Source organism: Lissotriton helveticus, chromosome 1_2 (assembly GCF_964261635.1).
Source record: "Lissotriton helveticus chromosome 1_2, aLisHel1.1, whole genome shotgun sequence".
NCBI lineage: Eukaryota > Metazoa > Chordata > Amphibia > Caudata > Salamandridae > Lissotriton > Lissotriton helveticus.
Window position 1 is genome coordinate 81,012,607 of NC_136058.1, and position 19,510 is coordinate 81,032,116.

At 45.5% G+C, this 19,510-nt stretch overlaps 1 protein-coding gene across 5 annotated transcripts in view; it reads right to left on the minus strand.

Moving 5' to 3' along the window:
* Positions 1-19,510, minus strand: part of MIER1 (MIER1 transcriptional regulator) — a 399,774-nt gene that overhangs the window by 92,238 nt on the left and 288,026 nt on the right. For all 5 annotated transcript variants that reach the window (XM_078668904.1, XM_078668900.1, XM_078668926.1 and 2 more), the window contains 2 exons: positions 15,690-15,771; positions 2,437-2,531 (listed from right to left, as the gene is read on the minus strand). In XM_078668904.1, the coding sequence (XP_078525030.1) occupies positions 2,437-2,531; positions 15,690-15,771 (177 nt within the window). The remainder of the gene's footprint in view (positions 1-2,436; positions 2,532-15,689; positions 15,772-19,510) is intronic.

Consider the following 19,510-nt stretch of genomic DNA (forward strand, 5'->3'; position numbering starts at 1 on the left):
GGTGCCCACACCCGAGCTTCCACGTGCGACGGCTGCGCCCGGACACGCAGACGCGGCCTGCAACGCAGCCCCAACTCAAGTACGGTCCGCGGCAGTAAAGCCCGAGCCCCATCACACAGCAGCACCGTGGGAAGAGGGCCCCTGGGGATTAGAGGCAGCAGCTCTGCGCGGTCAGGTGGCAGCCGGCCAGCGCTGTGCCAATCGCCCTGCTGGGGGTGTGGGGGAGGCCTGCATCTGCGAAGGTGATTGCGCACTGCGAAGGAGATCGCGCACTGTGAAGCCTTGCACTGCTAAGGAGGCGCCCTGCTGGATCCAGGCCCCAGGGACTGTTTGCTGCCTCGCTGGTGGTGCTAGGGAGCCTCGATCTGAACAGCAAAGGTTGATAGTCTAGTGAGAATCCTTGCACTGCTGAGGAGGCTAAAGCGGCCGCCATTGCCGAGTTGGCGTTCCGCGAATGAAAAAACGAGTGTCACGGGTTACTCTTTCCCTCGTTATTCCCACTGCTGTGCACAGGCCAGCAATCAGTGCCGACATGAGCATAAAAGGTTGAGACGGGCTGATGGTGGTGGGGGGAGGGCATCGCGAGCGGAGGCACAACAAGCGCGGCCACTTGTTATTGCAACATATTACACGAATTGTGAAAAAAGTGCTTAGCTAACAATTAAAGGAGTCTGTGTACTGCCGCCAGTAAAAGATCCTGTCCCGGCGGGCATGGCCAAAAGTGGACAGGGCGGCAACAAGGAGGGACTAAAAAGCCTCCTTAAAAATGGAATGCCAGCGTTTAGCCTAAGCTATGACGCAGACCAATGGGAAGAGGGGGCGGGGCTTCAAGTCCCCTTCCGAAACCGTATCAATTTCAAGAAGCCCCCGCATGGCAAAAGCAACGCATGCGCACTGCTAACGCCAGGCAAGACCTAAAAAGGTGGTCTCTAAGAGAAGAGAGACACTTTGGATCCAGATGGTTTCCTTATCTTTTTAAATATCTCATTGTCCAACCAGGATTTATTTAAATCATACTTGTCCAGCAATTCTTCCAGGTAGAACATAGTGTTTGCTCCCATTTCACACCCCCAAGGTTACTACCAATAATGATGCATTCTTTAGTCATCATCAAATTCTGTTTCCATAGCCTTAAATGTAAAGGTATACACTGACTGTAAACAATAGGCTATCAGATCTTTGGCACATAATTGATGATGGCAGTGCAACTTTGAGATTAATAACATTAAATTCATATTGTTTTGGGTGTATTTTATAACCAGCAGGACAGTACCATAAATATTCTTGATCTGACCCATAATGGAAAGAAAAACATCAATGTATACTACAAAAGTAGAAGTGATTTTCCAAACAAGTCAGGCACAACATAAAATTCAGCTCTTAGAACATTCAGGTAAACCTGTTTAAGACGGTTCAATTTTTTTTAGCTTCCTCAATGGATATTCATTTAAAAATTAACCTCTGTGGAATTTCAAAGAGGGAGACTGTTTAAACGCCTACTGCATGGACGTATGCTCTAACTAATGTTTAAAACAGCAAATGGATGGGATAGAGGTCAGCGCTTCTCTCCACATAGGGAATATTGTCATTTCATATTAAGGAGACCTGTTTCACCTTTGACCTGACCTCCAATGTGTCAATCTCTTCAGATCAAATACAATAGAGTAGTTTGGGTATTTGCTGTAGCTGCAACAACCTCTATGATATGCATATAAAACACACTGCTTTACACATAATCCCCACATGAGAATGGTATTTAATCAAAGTCTTCTATTGTTTATTTTGGCTCAAGTCAGTCAAAAGCACAGTATACCTTAATTGTGGGAACGGCGCTAACACGTTAACACTGTATGTCTTAAAAATAAAAGAATGACATGATTAATATGTATGAACAATCTCATTTACCATCATTAATAAAAGGATAATGTTTACGTGTCTTAGTCTGTAGGCAGAAATATGGTCAGATTTATAACTTAAATGCTATAAAGGAGCAGGATTTAAAACAAATCAAATGCCTAAATCGCAAGTAAAGTGTTGTTGGTATTGAGGGACAAAAGGCGTAAAAACATCACACCTTCCTAGACCCAGTTACATATCCATGCCTTCCTTGGCCCAGTTATATAGCCACAATGTAGACTTGCAGCCTCAGTTACAAAGTAAAGGGCACTATAATGTGCATCTATTTAGACTGGCAATGGAGATTTTGAGATTAAAGTCATGGAAAGAGCAAACTCTGGAAGATGCAATAGGTGAAAGGCAACCATTTGAGTGTGATTGTCAAGGATGGTCTCTGTTAATTACTATGCATAACTACTTTAGCTCAGAGGAGCTATATTTCCTCAGTACCAACTGACCGACAAGCTTCCATCTCTGTTTCTAAAGATATTTGTCACCTTTAGGTACACAGTATGCCTTATTAGTTACTAATGAACTCACCTTGTTACCCTGAATCAAATGGAAATCTTTCCCATATGATTTTAGTCCTTGTTCAAAATTTCTACACTCTTCTTCTGTCCACACAGACAGTTCCTCTGAAAGAGATGCAAGAGAAAACACTTAAAATTACTGAAGCACAAGTCCATTAAAACTCAGGGGCCTGCAGTCCAACACTTCTAAAAGCATCTCATTATAAAACATTACATGCTGCTTTAAATAATGGTTAAGGATCTTGTTTCATTTATCATCTGTAAGGCCTGCTGTGGGGGAGACTTGCCTATAGTGTATTCACTGTGGGCCATGTTGTGTTTTCACTTTTTAGAACATCTTGTCACGCAGTCTGCAGTGGCAGTCTGTATGGGTGTTGTGCTTGGTCCCTCAGAGTGGCACAAGATATGCTGCAGCTCTTAGGGATCCTCTTTAGTACCTATGCCCTAGGTACCAGAGGTACCACTTTCTAGGGACTTGGAGATGTGCAAAAGGCCTGATCACTTGGGGATCAAGTGACCAGATGTCTTGTTTTGGGGCAGGGAATACTGGCAATGGGGATCGGGTTAGCAGTAAACCAGTACACTTCAGTTAGAGTTGCATCAAATAGCAGGCAAAACGTTGGGGGGGACTATTGCAACAAAAATACAGTTTCCTATACTAAGGGCATTACCCACGACTCTGGGTGTGGAAACCTTGAGGTGTAGTTTTGGCATTTTAGGTTTTCTTGGGTGCCAAATAGATTTATTTGCGGAAAACTCCATCATTGGGAGTAGGATTTGATGGTGGAGTTGTTGATGCAGCTTGCTTAGCAGCTCGGGTAAGTTGTCTCTCCTTGGGATGTTCTCTGCTAGGTGTATCTGAAGGTGAATCACCCAATTATAAATCTTCTGGGCCAGCGCTGACAACTGTGGTGAGGGAGTGCCGCCCTTTTTCTGTAGGTCATGCTGTCCATTTTTAGGTCTCGCCTGAGCCAGCGCATGCGTGCGCTGTCTCTGGCGAGGAATTTAGTGTGTGGGCTTTTAAAAGTCCCACCACAGCTTTTTGTGGCCTAGAGCCTGCGGTTATGCGCACAATGACTAGCAGAGGCGCCATCTGGCTTTCCTCTCTCGTCATGGCTCATTAACCGCATCGCTCTTTCATAGCCGCGCTTGCTTTCCGCATGCCCCTGCCTGTTTACTAATGTATTGCCTTGTCTTTTTTCACGGCATAATGTTGCAATAAATAAACAAAAGTCGTCTATGATTTCAAAGCTTTGTGTTAATAACAAAGGCACTTTGCTTGTAAGTGTGTACCCCTCCAACTAACTTTGAAGTTTAAAAAAGACACAGAGGTTTCTGTAATTATGCACGCGCTCCTCTGTGTCAAGGAATTATCTTAGAAGCATCTCGAGCCTTGGGAAACGAGGCTTTCTACCTCCAGGATAGCACGTTGCTAGGGATCCGCTTTCAGTTGCAGCACGCAGTTTAGAGAGATAACTATCATTAACAGGCTGCTAGGACCAAACTGCTGTATAAATTAAACGTTACAGGAGTGAAATGGGGAAGACCTGCAAGGCCGGCTGCTAAAGGCACAGAGCTGCTCAGTGGCATAAAACATCCACACAAATCCAGGCATGGGCATGCTCTGAGCTTCCACAAACAAAAACATTCTTCACTAATTGAGCAACTAAGGTGCAATAATGCTGCTGACTGGAAGCACAATGCTGCTCCATTACCAGCAGCACCGCCATAAAGTATTAAATCGTAGGGTTGCAGATAAGCACACTACTACAGAAGCAGACTCTTAACCGCATGCGTGCGGGCGGAATTCGCTCGTACGCTGACTTTTTCAAAAGCGCACTTTACGTGACGAGCTGGGCTCGTCATGAGCGTGCGAGGAGGCTACCTCATGACGAGCCCAGCTCGTCATCAGCGTCGAAGGGGTTAAACCAGCATTTTATATTTTATATCACGCTGTTTTGTTTTATTATTTCTCCCTAGTTCGTGAATAATTGTTTATCAGGACACTCTAAAGCTGTTCCGGGGTGTACAAGGACATGGCCACGAAGTTCTAAATGGACTTTCACAGAATTCACATTTTGCCCCTAAGTGAGGCTGAAACTTTTTTTGTTTAGGTTTCCCTCTTTTTTATTAAGGTTTATGAACAAGCAAAACAACAATACAACATTAGGGTAGTCACACCCATCAAGAAAACTACATCCTGCCACCCCTTCTGTTGTTCCCCTTGCCTTGCCAAAGTTACAGAGTTTCATTGCTCAAGTCCCCCTTACATCTCAGTACAGGCCTCCATAACATTTTTTTTACTGCGCTAAAGCAAATTACCGCAATAGTTCCCAGTTTTTAGATTTAAACAGTCCTACCTAAACCCAGGTCAATGTATATTATTCAGAATACTGAATGGCAATTCCTTTGCATCATTACTGAACATTCATAAGCTTAATATTTTAAAGTTTCACATATGATTAACTGCCTGACACAAGTGAAATAAGTATACTGGAACAAGTGCAGTGTAAACTACTGACCATTCACACTGTTGTGTTGTATAGTGTGCGGCCTGGATCGGGCAGAGCACATTCATCACCACACAATGCTGTGCAGTGCAGCATGTGGGTTATCACCCGAAAGGAGCGGCGAATCGACTTACACAATGCTATGTACTGAAGCACATGGTCTGCCTCTTTCACCATACACTGGCGCACCACTGTCTCTGGCACTGTACAATGACTCTACACCTAGCTGTGCACTGCCAAGTGTAGTCTGTCGCTTGCACCATATAGTTATTAGACACACACAGTTTTTAATCGCATCATATAGTCCGTCTTTGGTGCTATTTAATAGCTCACCACTGGCAGTGCTGTGTACTGAAGCATGGGATTTTTCTCTGCTACAGTGCAGTGACTTAGTAGACACCATGCTTTTTTCTGCTGTATGTATTCCATCTCTCAGTGTACATTGAATCGCTACACACAATGCAGTGTCCTGCAGCGAGGGGGAACTGGATACACCATGAGCCTTAAAGTTTCAAACGGTTTTCTATTATGTTGATTTTGTGCACTGGCTGCTTTCCCTACAGCTTGCACAAGCTTAAGAAATAAAATGTTCCGTTGATCTGTGAGGTGGGATTTCATAGAAATTAGAATCATGGATAAGCATTCCATGTCTTTCTGTTCCATTTCATCCATCTTGTTTTTTTCTTTTTCGCTCAACTTTTATATATTATTTTCTTATCCTGTTTGTATTAGTTTGTCTCTATTTACTGCTTTATTTAATTTGTTAATTTATGGACATTTTTCACTTTTTTTTTATCAATCAGTCTTTATAGTACCGTTTACATTTTCCCCTATATTTTCTTTTCACCCCATTTCCTCAGATTCATTCCATCTCCATTTAATTTTCCTCCTTTCTAAAGCATCCCTTCGGTTTACATTTTCTTTCCTCTTTCACTCTTTTGGTAGGTAAAAGACATTGCGCAATGCCAATACCTCTAATTCTCACAAATGCGAGACCAATTTGCATTGCAAATGCTTGTTATCAATCGCACCTCGAACTGAATGTTCCGAAAGAAGGCTCTGAGGGCCTGGTAGATAGCAAGAAGAAGCAAGAGGTAACTGATGTAAATCCCTAGTTTTGGGGTGATCAGATACCCTTAACTGTCATGATGTGGAATGTTGCCCCCCCCACTCCGAGATTATTTTTGTTCCACCAAAGCAGAGAGCCTTTACCAACACTAGATCCTGTAGATGACCCTCTGCTTGTGACCTCTGTGCAGAGAGGCATTCCTGCAATGGGCACATGTGCAATCTGGCATGGGGTACTAGGACTTTGCAAGAAGCTATCATTCCCTAGAGATGCATAACTGTTCTGGCGAAGGGGAAAATTTGGCTGAAAAAGAAGCAGCCGCTGCTGGAAAGCTAGTACTCTGAGGATTGGGTTAAGAATTGCCCATATGGCATTGAGGATTGACCCTAAAAAGCATTGACACTGTAGGGGCTGAAGGTGAGACGTGGTAGCGTTTACTGTGAATCCCAATCTGTATAGTAGGAAGATGGTAACTTGGGTGTGCATTAGGCATTGCTGCCGGTCTACACTCTGGACCTGCCAATCGTTGAGAGAGAGGAAGTTGTGTGTGCCTCCCCCTCCTGAGCTGGGCAGCTACAACCACTAGGCATTTTGTAAACACCCCTGGGGCTTTGGTAACCCCAAAGGGTAATACCTTGAATTGATAGTGTTGCCCACCTATAACAAAGTGAAGGTAGCGCCGATGAGCAGAATGCACCCTTCAGATATACAGCGGTCAAAAACTCTCCTTGCTGCAGCACTGGGATAACATCCTATAGTCTTGTCATATGGAAATATTATGAAAGGATGTAGGTGATGTAGAAAGTATAGGGGTACAATACCGAGCACTGGTAGGTCACCAGCTCTATTGCCCCTTTCAGTAGAAACATGTGCATCTCTTCTTGAAGAAAGTGGAGATGATCTATGCTTAAGGTGTGTGCACAGGGTGAAATGTTTGGTGGGGAGGAGAAGAGTACTAGGCAATGACCGAATTGATGGTGTTTGACGCTGATTGTGTCTTCAAGGTAGACACCTTCTTCAAACCCAAATCTTCTTCAAACCCAAATGAGGAGCTGAGACCAAGGTTCGCTTGGACTTATTGTTGCGGAGAGAAAAACAAGGGTTGAGGTATTTGGTGCAGTCCAGATTTGGGTCTGATTTCTTGTCTTGATGCCAACAAGAACCCAAAGACTGGAGAGGCCCTGAAGGTGGCACAGTTTATTGTGCTGGACACCCAGCCTCCTGATGGGTGGTGCTCTGCCTTGGTGTGTGGCTGTTTGTGAGGTTTATGGTGTTGAAGTTCAACCATACTGCAGACCCATTGCACTCATTAGGTTTGAGGACTAGTGGTAGACATGGAAGGAATATTTTGCTCGAGTACTTCTGGCTCGGAGGCGCTGAGTCGGATTACCTCCTGGTTATGCTAGTACACAGGCAGGCCTTGGGATTTAACTTCCTCTTGTTCCTCTTCCTCTGCACCAATGAGATCAGCCTCAAAGATGTCGAGTGTGGAGCCTATGGATCAGTGCTGCATTGTGATGCCTGCTAGGTGTTGTTCTCTACGCTGTCAAAGGGTCTTTTTACAGCAAAAGGATAAGCCGAAATCACACTCTTGTCCTTGTCATATGGGGAAAGGCACAAATTGCACACCCCTTACAAGTCAGTCCGGAGGTATTTCACATCACACAAGAGCAGTTATTAAATGACACACATTCCATCACCCATGGTACAGCTCATTCTCTGGAGTCGAAGGAATCAGAGGAGATGGTGTCCCTACAGGGCATGGGTGCCCTGAGGATCAAGGGTCCTTGTCTTGTTTCAAGATTTCCGTTATGCATTAACAACAACAAGAACATGCTTCTCTTGATGATGGGGGTTTAAAGTTCTTACAGCGGGGGCCCAAAGCATAAATGTCTAATGAGTCTGGTCTGGGAGCCTCCTCAGTTCACATCTCAACCTGATGGTGGAGAAAACAATCTAGCAATGGAGGCTGTGCCCATGCATAATCCCTACTAAGAGAGGAGTTACAGGAAACCTCGAGACTCGAAGAAGCTTTTTCAAACATAAAAAAAAACCTTCTAAATGTCCGAGCCTAATACTAGATGGCATGAGTATGCAGAGCATGTGCATCTAAGCCATGCATGCTATGAACATATTGTTACTAAAGGTGCTGCAGAGTCCTCAACTTATGAATGAGTTTAGGAGTAATAATACCTGGGAGGGAGGTTGAGTTGCGTCATTTAACATAAGGAATCCTGTAATATAGCCCGAGCAACATATATGTCTTTAGGTGCCTGAACTGTGAGGCAATAATGTTATGCATTAGAATGCAAGGAAGACAAAGTGGCGGTCTGGCACATTTCAGCAAAGACAATGCGCCTGGTGAGAGCAGTAGAAGCAGCCATGGCCTTCCTACACTGGGAGAAATTGTGAGCTGGAGCGCTATTCTTAGCCTCTGTTTTGGGAAGTTGATACAATAATATACTGCCTGGGGTTCAGTGTAAGCAGTTTCTCTTCTTCCCTGGGTTGAGGAGTGTTCGACGTGACATCATTGGCGTGAGTCTCCCTTCCATTTTTGACGGATTGCCTCCTCTGCTTTGATGTTTTTGCTGGATTTATGCTTTGGGCACTGTGCCACTGCTAATCAGTGCCACAGTTCAAGTGCTACCTATGTTAAATTGATATACTGATTGGATTGCATGATTGGGTTATTTGATTTATCTGTCAGCCCCTAGTACAGTGCACCACCATGTGTGCCCAGGGCTTGTAAATCAAATGCTGCTGGTGAGCTTGCAGCACTGGTTGTGCTACCCACATAAGCAGCTTGTAAAGTGTGTCTCAGGCCTGCCATTGCAAGGCCTGTGTGCAGTCTAGCACGGCCATGTCGACTTGGCCAAGTGCACCCACTTGCCAGTCTCTCAACCTTCCCTTTGCTTCATATTAGACACCCCTATGGTAGGCCCAATGGCAGGGTGCATTGTAAGTATAAGGTGGGACATGCTCTGATGTGTAGCATGTTCTAATAGTGAATTACAGCCATTTTCGTTTTTCACTATTGAAGGCTACCTGTTCTCCAGAATGGGCAGTTGAGGTTATTACATTCTTATAAACCTAACTGACTCAGGGAACACGGTAGAAATTCGAGTTTAGTATGCCTGAACTCAGAATAATAAAATACATCTTTTAGTAAAGATTATTTTAATATTCTGTGTTTGCAAATACCACTTTTAGAGAGTAGGTATTTGCTTGCCTAACCATTTGAGCCTGCCTCTGCTGGGTTGTGTATTCCTTGTCTGGGTTTGTGTGCGACAGGGCTGGGGGATTCCAGGAGACAGGCTGGGGCAGCCCAGTGGTGAATAGAGAGATCTGCATCTAGATGGGAGGGGGGAGTTACACCTGGGACCTGAATAGGGCTGGGCCTTCCCTCTAGAATGCTGGCTCCACCCCCTGTGGCTTGTCTGATGTCTCTGCCCTGCACTGTGAAAGGAGAGGAGGAATCATGTCCACAGACTGCCCAGAGCTGTATCTTCCCTCTCCTGTGCTGGATCCACCTCCTGTGGGGCGGCTGATGTCTCTGCCCTGCACAGTGAAAGGAAGAAGAGAGTCATGTCAACAAAGTGCTCAGGAACTGGTTTGAACTAGGCAGAGGCCTCTCTGCCTTCAGAGAACAAGGGATGTTGGGGTAAAAATATTGGGACCCTGATCCCAAGAAATTAGATCACTTCTGGAACAAGAAACCTTTCTGCGAAGGAGAAGAACCAAGGAAGCTGCAGGAGTTTGGACTGCCCTTCTGCCAGTGTGCTGTTTGCTGGGTTGGCCTGCAGTGGTTACTTCATTGCCAAGGGAAAGGAGAAGGAACTTTGTAAGGACTTTCATCTACAGAATATTTTCCAAGGGCTTGAACTGTGCTTGCCTCCTGCTGAAGTCTCAGGGACAAAAGACTTCACCTCCAGCTCCCTCCTGAATTTCCTTGCTGGGAATTCTGACTCCAGTCACTTGCGCGCCGCTGGGAGCTGGAAGCGCGACGCATCCAGAGGAAGCGTGTCGCCGCCGCAGCTGAAATCATCGCAACGCCGGAGAAGCTAGCCTTCGCCGCATCTCCCTGGAAGCGTGTGTTCATCGAAGCTGCCTGCTGTCGCATCACTGGAGAAGCGTGATGCCGAGAGTCACCATCGCATCACCGAAGAAGCGTGTCGTAGGGCCTGTCGCGGCTCCCAAGTACAGAGTCGTCGCAAGGCTGCCAGGGCATCATCGCATCGCCGCATCAAGGGCGCCATCTTCTCGCATCGCAACCGGATTGTCGCATCGCATCAAGGTGCCATCTTGCGCACCGCAACTGGCAGGCAGGCCGAGAAACTACGCATCACCTCCGCACCGGTAAGGCTCACGACGAGTCCCCAACTCTGCGCAAGCATTGAGGAAGGACGCAACCGTCCCCCCCCCCCCCGGGTCACGGAACCGACACACCTCCCCTTCTGCGAGCCTTTTGTTCACTTTGCGTTACGCATCCAGGTACTTTGTTGAGAACTTTGTCGCATTTACCAACAACTTGAATGAAGAGACATTAATCATCTTTTAAGCAATCTTAAGTGTAGTATTGTGGATTTTTGTCGTTTGTGGTCTTGTGTTAAGTCTATATAAAGAATACTTATTTTTTATAAAATCTGTGTTGTGTCCATCTGTAGTGTTATCACTGTATTACTGTGTATATTCACAAATACTTAACACATTGCCTCTGAGATAAGCCTGTCTGCTCGTGCCAAGCTACCAAGGGGGTGAGCAGGGGTTATTAAGGAGTGTAATCCCCTTATCCTGACTTAGAAGTAATGGTCCCTATTTGGACAAAGGTGATAACCATTGCCAACTAGAGACCCCCAGATCTAACAAGGAGGAAAGATGGATGGACCATTGATTGACTGGGCCCTGTTGGGCAGACATAACCATTGGCAAGTATAAAGTACAGGAGCGAAGTACCAGTTTATCTGGGTGGAACACAGTGAGTGAAATGAGGACAGTCCGAAAGGTCCTGTATTTCAGCAACCGACCATATGCATTGGTCCCAAGAAGCCATGAGAAAAGAAAACATCAACTTAAAATCCCATTGTGTAACAAGAAACATTGTGGGAGGAAACCATACAGTAAACAAGTCAGAAAATCCACCAATAGCAGCATCTTTAATAGAGAGGATTAATCAGGTAGACCGATAAGGCAGTCAAATATACTTTTCTAACCACTCATGCCAAAGTATTCCGGACAAGGAAGAGCACAAAGCACATAACATCAGAGAAGCAAAACTGGAAAGGACAGGACATGTAAAAGAATATACACTCAAATTAGGTATGCAAATGTAATCTTGTGGTAGTGGTGTCATATGCGTGCAGGGAGAGCCACTGCTACTGTGATTGACCACAGCAGACTGGTGCCACTGGATTTTGTGTGTGGGTAATCACAGCACACAAAACAATTATCACTGGTGCTGTTCTCTGCGTCTGCTGCACCATCTTGAACTCTTCTGTGTGTCACTGGCATGAGGTAGGAAGGTCAGTTACTGCCTTACCCTGCCTTAGGGAAGAAGAGAAAGAGGGGTATTGTGGTCCAGCAGTTGCCCTTAATTCTCTTACGTTTGAATCTGGTTTATGTTGCTCTAGACCAGTGATACTCAAAGTACGGCCTGGGGGCTGCATGCGGCCCTCCTGACTTTTACATGTGGCCGCCTGGGCACCAGCAGCACTGGGCTGCTGTTTACTCAACTCAGCACAAACATGAAAAAAAATATTAAATATACAGCAAGCACTCATTTAAAGGTTAATTGCAGTTAGGGAAAGAAAGTAACTAGACCCTTACTTTTAGGAACACCTTAGGTTTTAAAGACAGCCACTATATATACATCCTTTGTCTCCTCCACACCCCCTTTGGACCCCCCGCTGGCAACAGTGTGGCTCTCGGTCACAGCATAGACCAAACTTTGCGGCCCCCATGAAAATGTTTGTGAGTATCAATGCTCTAGACAATGGGAAACCCCTTACCTAGTGCTTTCTACATATACAACAAGGCTTCTGAGCAACAAGTAGAAATACTCGATATGAGGAATTAATTCCAATGTGAGATTACTATGTCTTGATAGCACTGATACTTAGGCCTTGATTTGTATTTCCTCAAATCTTTGAATGGCAGCATAAGGTAGTGGAACAGTCAGAAAGAACATAGGTCATCCAACACGTGTTTCGCCCTTGGCCGACAAGCCTGGGTTTTTTCAAGGCGTTTAAAAAAAATTTAAGTGTGTCCGGATTGATGTTCGGTAGTGAAACTTAGTTCAGACTATGTTAGCGTAGATCATTTAAAAAAAAAAAAACAAGAGAGTCAGGACAGTGTGTGGGCCGTCCTTGTCCCAATGTAGTATTCAAATAATCACCAGAGACGGGCCACTAGAGAGTGACTGGTTAACCAAAGTAGTGTCTAACACCACAGGAGATGATTAAAAGAACCCTCAACACACCAACCTAGTCGGTGTCATGCTTCATCATTGGGTTCCCAGTTGGGTAGCCGAGTGCTACCCAACTATGCTACGACACCTGATTACAGTGGAGCTGGTTTTTGTGCGATGATGTAGTGCGTGTGGTGATGTTACAAATACCTCTGCGAAACTCACTATACAATACTTTATTCCCAGTGGCCAGGGTATATTTAAAATAAGGTAAGGTGGATAATATTTCAGAACTGTAATTAAGTGTCTGGATTATCTTTTAATCATCTCCTGTGGTGTTAGACACTACTATGTTAGCGTAGAGGCATACAGATTTTAACGGACGTATGACTTTGCTACGCTAAGTGTTTCTCAATTGACACGGACGGAGCCAATTACAGATAGACAGTCTCACTCACAATTCGAGCTCTACGCTAGTAATCTCATATTGGAACTAATTCCTCATATCGAGTATTTCTACTTGTTGCTCAGAAGCCTTGTTGCTTACCCTGCCTGAGGACTGAGACTGTGGCTGGTTTATGGGTGATGTCCGATTTTGCTCAATTTACTGAAACAGTACTTTTTTTTTGCACAATTTGTAACGATATAGGCAACTATTTAACTTGATGTCTGAATTATCAGATCTAATGCATAAGCAAATTACACACTACTTCCTTGCACCAGCTACCTGTCCCTTTTCATACCAGGCCAATCTACTTGCTGCCTAAGAAAGTAATGAGACTGACAGCGGCAATGGCAGTCAGCAGTTCTGGTGAAGTCTCCCAAGTAAAACTTTGGGGAGCAGTGTTCAGGATGTTGTGTTGCACCTCTGGTTTAAAGCCTGATATTCTCAGCCAGGCTTGTCTCCTTTCTGTGATGCCCAGCATAATTAGTCTGCTGGCCATGTCTCCACCGTCCAGTGCTGTTTTTAGGCAAGAGTTTGCCAAGTTCTTTCCCTCCTCTAACAGGTGCGAAGCCCTTTGTTGGTGTTCTTGAGGGAGGTGTTTCACTAACTGTCCCAGTTCGTCCATGATCTGGTAATGGTGTCTGTTGAGCAGTGCGTTTGAATTAGCCATGCGCCAGTGCATAGCGGCGTTTCTTTAGATTTTTCTTCCTGTTAGGTCCATCCTTCTGCTCTCTTTGTCTGGGGGTGGACCTGAAGTAGTTGGGACATTGGCCCTGTTCCTTGCTGTTGCAGCGATGATGGAATCAGCAGTGACCGTTCCCTGTATGTAGGGTGGGTCCTTGGAGGAGTGCTTGTACTTCTTCTCCGTCCTTGGCGTGACGGGTTTACAAGTAGCAGGCTCTTTGAATGCCTCCCTTCCTTGTCCTTTAATGCTTTCAAGCATTGGCAGGTACTGGCTCTTAGTGTGCATTGGGAGTAGTGTTTCTACGAGGAAATGCCCTATCGGCACCTCCTCCTCGAGCTGGACTCTGAATGCTGTTGCTGCGTTCTTGATGCATTCGTTGTAAAGGCCAATGTCGTCAGGCAGCGAGGGCCTCGCTGGATATGTGTCCACTCCCTCTTCTGGACTCTCAGTTTCGATGTCCTGCCACTCTGCTTCCTGTGTGTCCGAGTATGTTGATTCTTGGTACGTCCTCTGGTAGTCGTCTGCCTCCTCCTCGTAATAGGGGTTATCATCTTCCTGATATGCCATGTCTTCCAGGCTCTCCGACGAGCCTTCGACCTCGAATTCATCCTCGTCTTCCTCAACCAACTCTACTACTGGTGGTTTGGGCTTCGACGAGATTGTGTAAGTTTTCATTTTTTCGTCGAAATCTTTCTTTCGCTGCAGGATGTTCTCCATCTCCGCCTAGAGTCTCCTCTTCTTTCTCTCCATCTCTGCCGCCTGATCGGCGTCAAGTGGTTGTTCCGCTCTCTTTGCCGTGCCCGATGGCGTCGAGATGGGTTTCGGCGTCGAGCCTGGTTTCGGCGGCGAGACTGGTCTTGCGTCTTTCGTCGTCGACTTTGAAGAGGTTTTCGAAGTCGATCGCTCCTTTTCTTGGACGCTTTTCGATGACTTTGGCTGGTCGCCGTCCTTCGGCGCCAGGGAGTCCTTCTGTGAGGATCCGCTGGGCCTGGAAGTTTCTGCGGACGCCGAAGTTCTCGGCGTCGGCGCTTTCGGGGTCTTGCCCTCGTTTTTTCGAGAGTCTTGGGTAGACTGTCGGGAGTCTTTCGGGCCTGTTTGGGGCGTCGAGTCTCCTACCTTTTCTGCAGTCTTCTTATTATCGGTCTCTGCAACTGTGTAGCCGACGTCTTCTTCGGCTGCGTAATCCTCCTCATCGGCCGAGAGCCCCAGGTCTCGAAGGGATGGTGTCTGGCACTTGTCCTGCATGTTGGCGTTGGCTATCCTTTGCCTCGCTCTCACTCGAAGAGTTTTCGGCGTGAAGACGGAGCAGGCGTTGCAGTCCCTGCTCTCGTGGTCGATTGGTAGGCAGAGGTTGCAAACCGGGTGCTGGTCCTTCTGCGCGTACTTGTGGTGGCAGTTACGGCAGAATTTGAATGGTGTTTTGTCCATCTCTTGCGTTCAGGGGGCCCCCTGAGCGCGCATTCTCCGATGGACGCCGAAGTTCTTGAAGTTCTCCTTCGTCGACCCCTTCGATGGTGTGGTCTCTTGTAGTTTTTCCAATCCTTTCTCGTCCCAAAAATTGCTTTTGGCTTCTTCTTTCTCCAAAAATGCCTGGAGCCGCTTCGGGAACGATCCAGACCCAACCGCGGAAAAAAGAATCTGAAGATGGCGCCCAAGGGTGGGAGCTTCCGCAGGAAGCGTGCCGAGGTCACAGGAAGTACACCAAAAGGTGGGACGTCGACGCCCACCTGGGCGACGAAAAAAAAACTAAGAAAAGACTACGATTCCGGACCCAACCACCAGCCCGCGGATTAATGCACAGCATAGTGAATCCAGAAAGAATCACGCTGCAAAACTAACTGTTCATGTTTGCTTATTTACATTAATACCTTAGAGGGATTTTCTAAACTTCTGCAGCCTTCAGTAAGCATGTTCTATTGTTCGTAAATGTTACACAGGGCTTCTATAAGATAACTGTCCTTCACCGGGGCGTCGAACAATTACTTCACAATCACTCCTTCTAGAACATTATTCAATGAGATGGCGGCCCACATATAAAATATTGCAGATTTTCAAATAGAGCACCATGCAGGTAAACCATGAAAACAGAAACAAACAAAAAAAATCTCAAAACGCAGCATCCAGTTTGTTAAAAGTCATTCCTGTGCTTACCTCTAGCTGCCTTCACATTAAATCTTAGTCGTCTGAGTGCTTCTTCTGTATCAAAATTACACTTGACTAATTCATACAATGCCTAAAAATTAAAAAAAATCTAATTAAAAATGTGAGCCACGATTTAAAACAGGATGGAAAAAAAAAAAGAGGGCGACTTTATTACGTTGATGTCTTTTAGAAGGACGAATGGTCAAACATTCTAGGTCTTAACCAAGTTTTTAGAAGACTAATTTCAAATGATTGAAATTCAAGACAGAAGAAGGAAAGAAAGAAGGCAAGAGGATAAAAGAAACAACTAATGAAGAGAGAAGGAGGGAAGCAGAAAGAAATATAGACGAGACTAAGAAGAAAATAAGGCATATTTGAATGAAAGGATAGAAAAAAGAATGGAATCGAAAGAAAGGAAAGAGAGAAAGGTGAGAAAGAAAAAGGTTAAAAATAAGACAACTTGATCCAGAAAAGTTTCAAATGGACACAATCTGGTATGCTGTGAAATAGCAAGTCGGAAAAGCTAAACACCTCAAAAGGAATTTGCGGTAGCAGGAGATTGAATCTGATAAAGATGGAATGTGCATCAGAAGTGTCCTGCTATCACTTCAGGCTCTAAACACAAAGACCACACTAAAATAATTAATAAGTAAAAACAAAAACACTGGCACTGAAGAACTAACTTGTGCGGGGATATGCTTCGTGTGAGAAAGCAAAATGCAGTCATTCAAAGTGATGTTAACCAGTGGCTTAAGTAGGCTGGCCCTAAGCCCCATGCTGTTATATGTAGAGGGTAGAAGCAAAATGTGAATGACAACAGACCACTAGATGAAGGGAGATGGCAGAAAACCCCTATATGTAAGTATATTATACATATTTTAGTACAATCAAAAGGTTTGGGGTAATATGCTACCATAACTGCCAGTTTTGTGCAATCTGGTTAACATAGTAACGCTTGCTACAAAAGCATTCACGCTGCATCCTCCAAACCACAGACACACATAAAAACATAGTGTAATCCAGTTTTAATGGCCTATTGCACTCACCCCTTACTGAAGCCCACTATTTAAATTATAGCACTGACAGGACATTCTGTGGAGAAGTATGGCTCACTGGTTAGAGGAGGCAGACCTGGAAGCAGAGGTCAGCCCGGGACCAGGGTTCAATTCCCGGCTCGGCGGGGTCTTGAGTCCTAAAATTTCCATGGACTCGACAATTCTCGCTCCGGTGCCTACTTGATTCACGGGTTCACACTCTGCGACTCTGGGCAATAGCTTGCTTAATCTCCACAACGGCCCCTCGCGGCGGGATGCCTGGCTTTCACCTTGCGGATACCCTACCGGGGTTATCTCACAGGGGAATACCAGGACGGGTTCCCTAAGCAAGCGCTTAGAAACCGCTTGGTGATTTGCGCTATATAAATTCCTGTACATTTACATTTCATAACTTACTGTGCCATAAAATAGCAGGAGTTTTCAAACCGCCCCAATTCCCCATTTCCCCCTGAACCACTTATTAGCTAACACCTACTATGGTAACCGTAACAGCTCAACTTCACAACCCCTAGAAAGCCAAAGAGGAGAGAATTGTCTTGCAATTCCCACTGGAGTGCACTAGTATGTGTTGCACTTCAACACCTGTTAAACCAGGCAACAGTATTTCCTACAATATTACCTACACACACTACTGTTCAGTATTCACTGACTGACACAGGATCACCTGGATATGCCCTACATACTAGTATGAAACAAAGATTGTTAAAGTAGTCGGGACCATCTGTGGCATGAAATTATGCATTCTATAGTCTGTGGATCTCAACTCATTCTGTTCTGGGAGAGTAAGGTTGCAAGTGTAATTTTTGAGGAGCTAGTGAGCGGACTACATTGTTCACAATTTTTGGATCTAAATGCAGTTTTAAACCAAAAGATGGATATTTCTTCTACAAGGAAATACCTGCAATAAACTCCACAGGTGAACTGAAACTTGGGAAAAATATTCTTCTTTTCCAGCAACCTCTTAAAACTTAGTGCGATCATAGAAAAGATCCATTTGCAAACAAGACTTCAGAGAAAATTATTTTAAGTGAAGAAATTGTTTGCAGTACTTAAACAAGTATTGTAGGTTACTCTACCCAGACAGCAAATAAAATGACTCTCACCCTCCTAATGTGAAGATGAAAGTGGTTGAAAGGCGGAGAACTAAGGCACTGTATAGTGTTGCTTAATGTGTATTTCTGCAGTCATGGAGTGCAGTGGATGCCTTCAACCTAAACCCGGCAAGAGGGTGTAGGAAGCTGGCTCTTTATTTAATATACCAAAAAGTGGTATACTGTGTAGAGAGTCCAGGTATCCCTTATGAGTGAACAGGTGCTTGTCTCAACAATCCCAAGGTGCTCTTTTGTGGTAATGTGGTCAAGCAGCCTTGGGCTTACTAAGGAGGAGTGTTAGACATTTATTGCATACACCCACTCAATAAATAATACACAAACACTCAATAAGGCGACCCACACCAATTTAGAAAATAACTCCTTTTTATACAATTTTAAATACCAATAGCTTCTTTATTGGGTAAGTACTTTTTAAAATAGCAGTTTTGAAGAAAAAGGTAAATAAACTTGTATTGTGTAATGCGGTAATGTTATCCTATGGAGTAAAGCACATATATTGCATACGGGTACTTAGCAGTAACTTCCAGGACCAATCTTCTCAAATTAAGGTAAGTATGGGGCAAGGTCCAAGGCAGCACCAACAAGTCATCTTGGTAGGCTCTGGTGCGTCTGGGTGCTGAGGTGCTTTTTGGCATCAAGTGCCCCGTTGGTTTCAAAGGGAAACGGCCCCAGAAGAAAGAGGCTACAAGCTGGGACTGTGGGCTGGGACTGTGGGCCTAGTCCAGTTGGACTCACATGGGGGCTGGGTACTTGGGATGCTTGAGCAGGTAGGGACACCATCTGTCCACTTCTCCTCGGCCTGTATGGCACGGGTGCAATGGTGCTTTTAGGTGTCGGGTCCATGCTGCAACACTTGCGGTTCAAGTGGCCTGCGCAAAGAGGCTGCAGGCAGTGACTGGAAGTCCAGTCTGGGCAAACACAAGGTGGGGTTTGACTCTGGAGGGTCTCAGGATTTCGTTGGCCCAATTCAACTGGGGGGCACAGGTGCAGTGGTGCTTTCTGGGGTCGGGTTTTCACGGTTCGGAGTCCTCTTGGTTCTTCTCGAGTGCCTGCAGGGTATAGGGAAGTAGCCCCGCTACTCCACGGGAGATGCTGGTTGCTCCATTAAGTGCTGGCTGTCCTCTCCGAATTTTGGAGGCAGACCAGCAGCAGGATGAGTTGCCTTTGGTTCAATTGTCAGGGACAGCAGACTAGCCAGCAGGTTGTCAGAATCCACGTTCGACGTTCCAGCTGCCAGGGGATCCCATAAATGATAGATTTAGGAGTGTTAAGGGGAGTGAAGGGTGGTAGCCAATGGGCTACATACCCTTGGGGGTCATTAAATCCCCTATATGACCACTCCATTTATGAAGTGGACATATCCCTGTTCCAGAGTTCCAATTTCTGCAGTCACCAAGATGAGGTGAATTTTCCTAAAGCGGGGCACATCACACAACTCACCTTAGAAGGTGTGATTGACCGGGTAGTGCGCCACGCCTCCCTACATATCTGATTTACCGCCTGTCCTTGTGCCAAATGGGCCCAGGGCAGGGGGATGGCATTTTCCCTGTCTGGGGAAGTCGTGGTCACATATTAAAGGTGGCAGAGGCCTTTGAAGCCTCCTGCCTTGATATACTGATTACTTAGTCATCCTGCTTGGAGGAGGTGACAACACCTCTGGTCA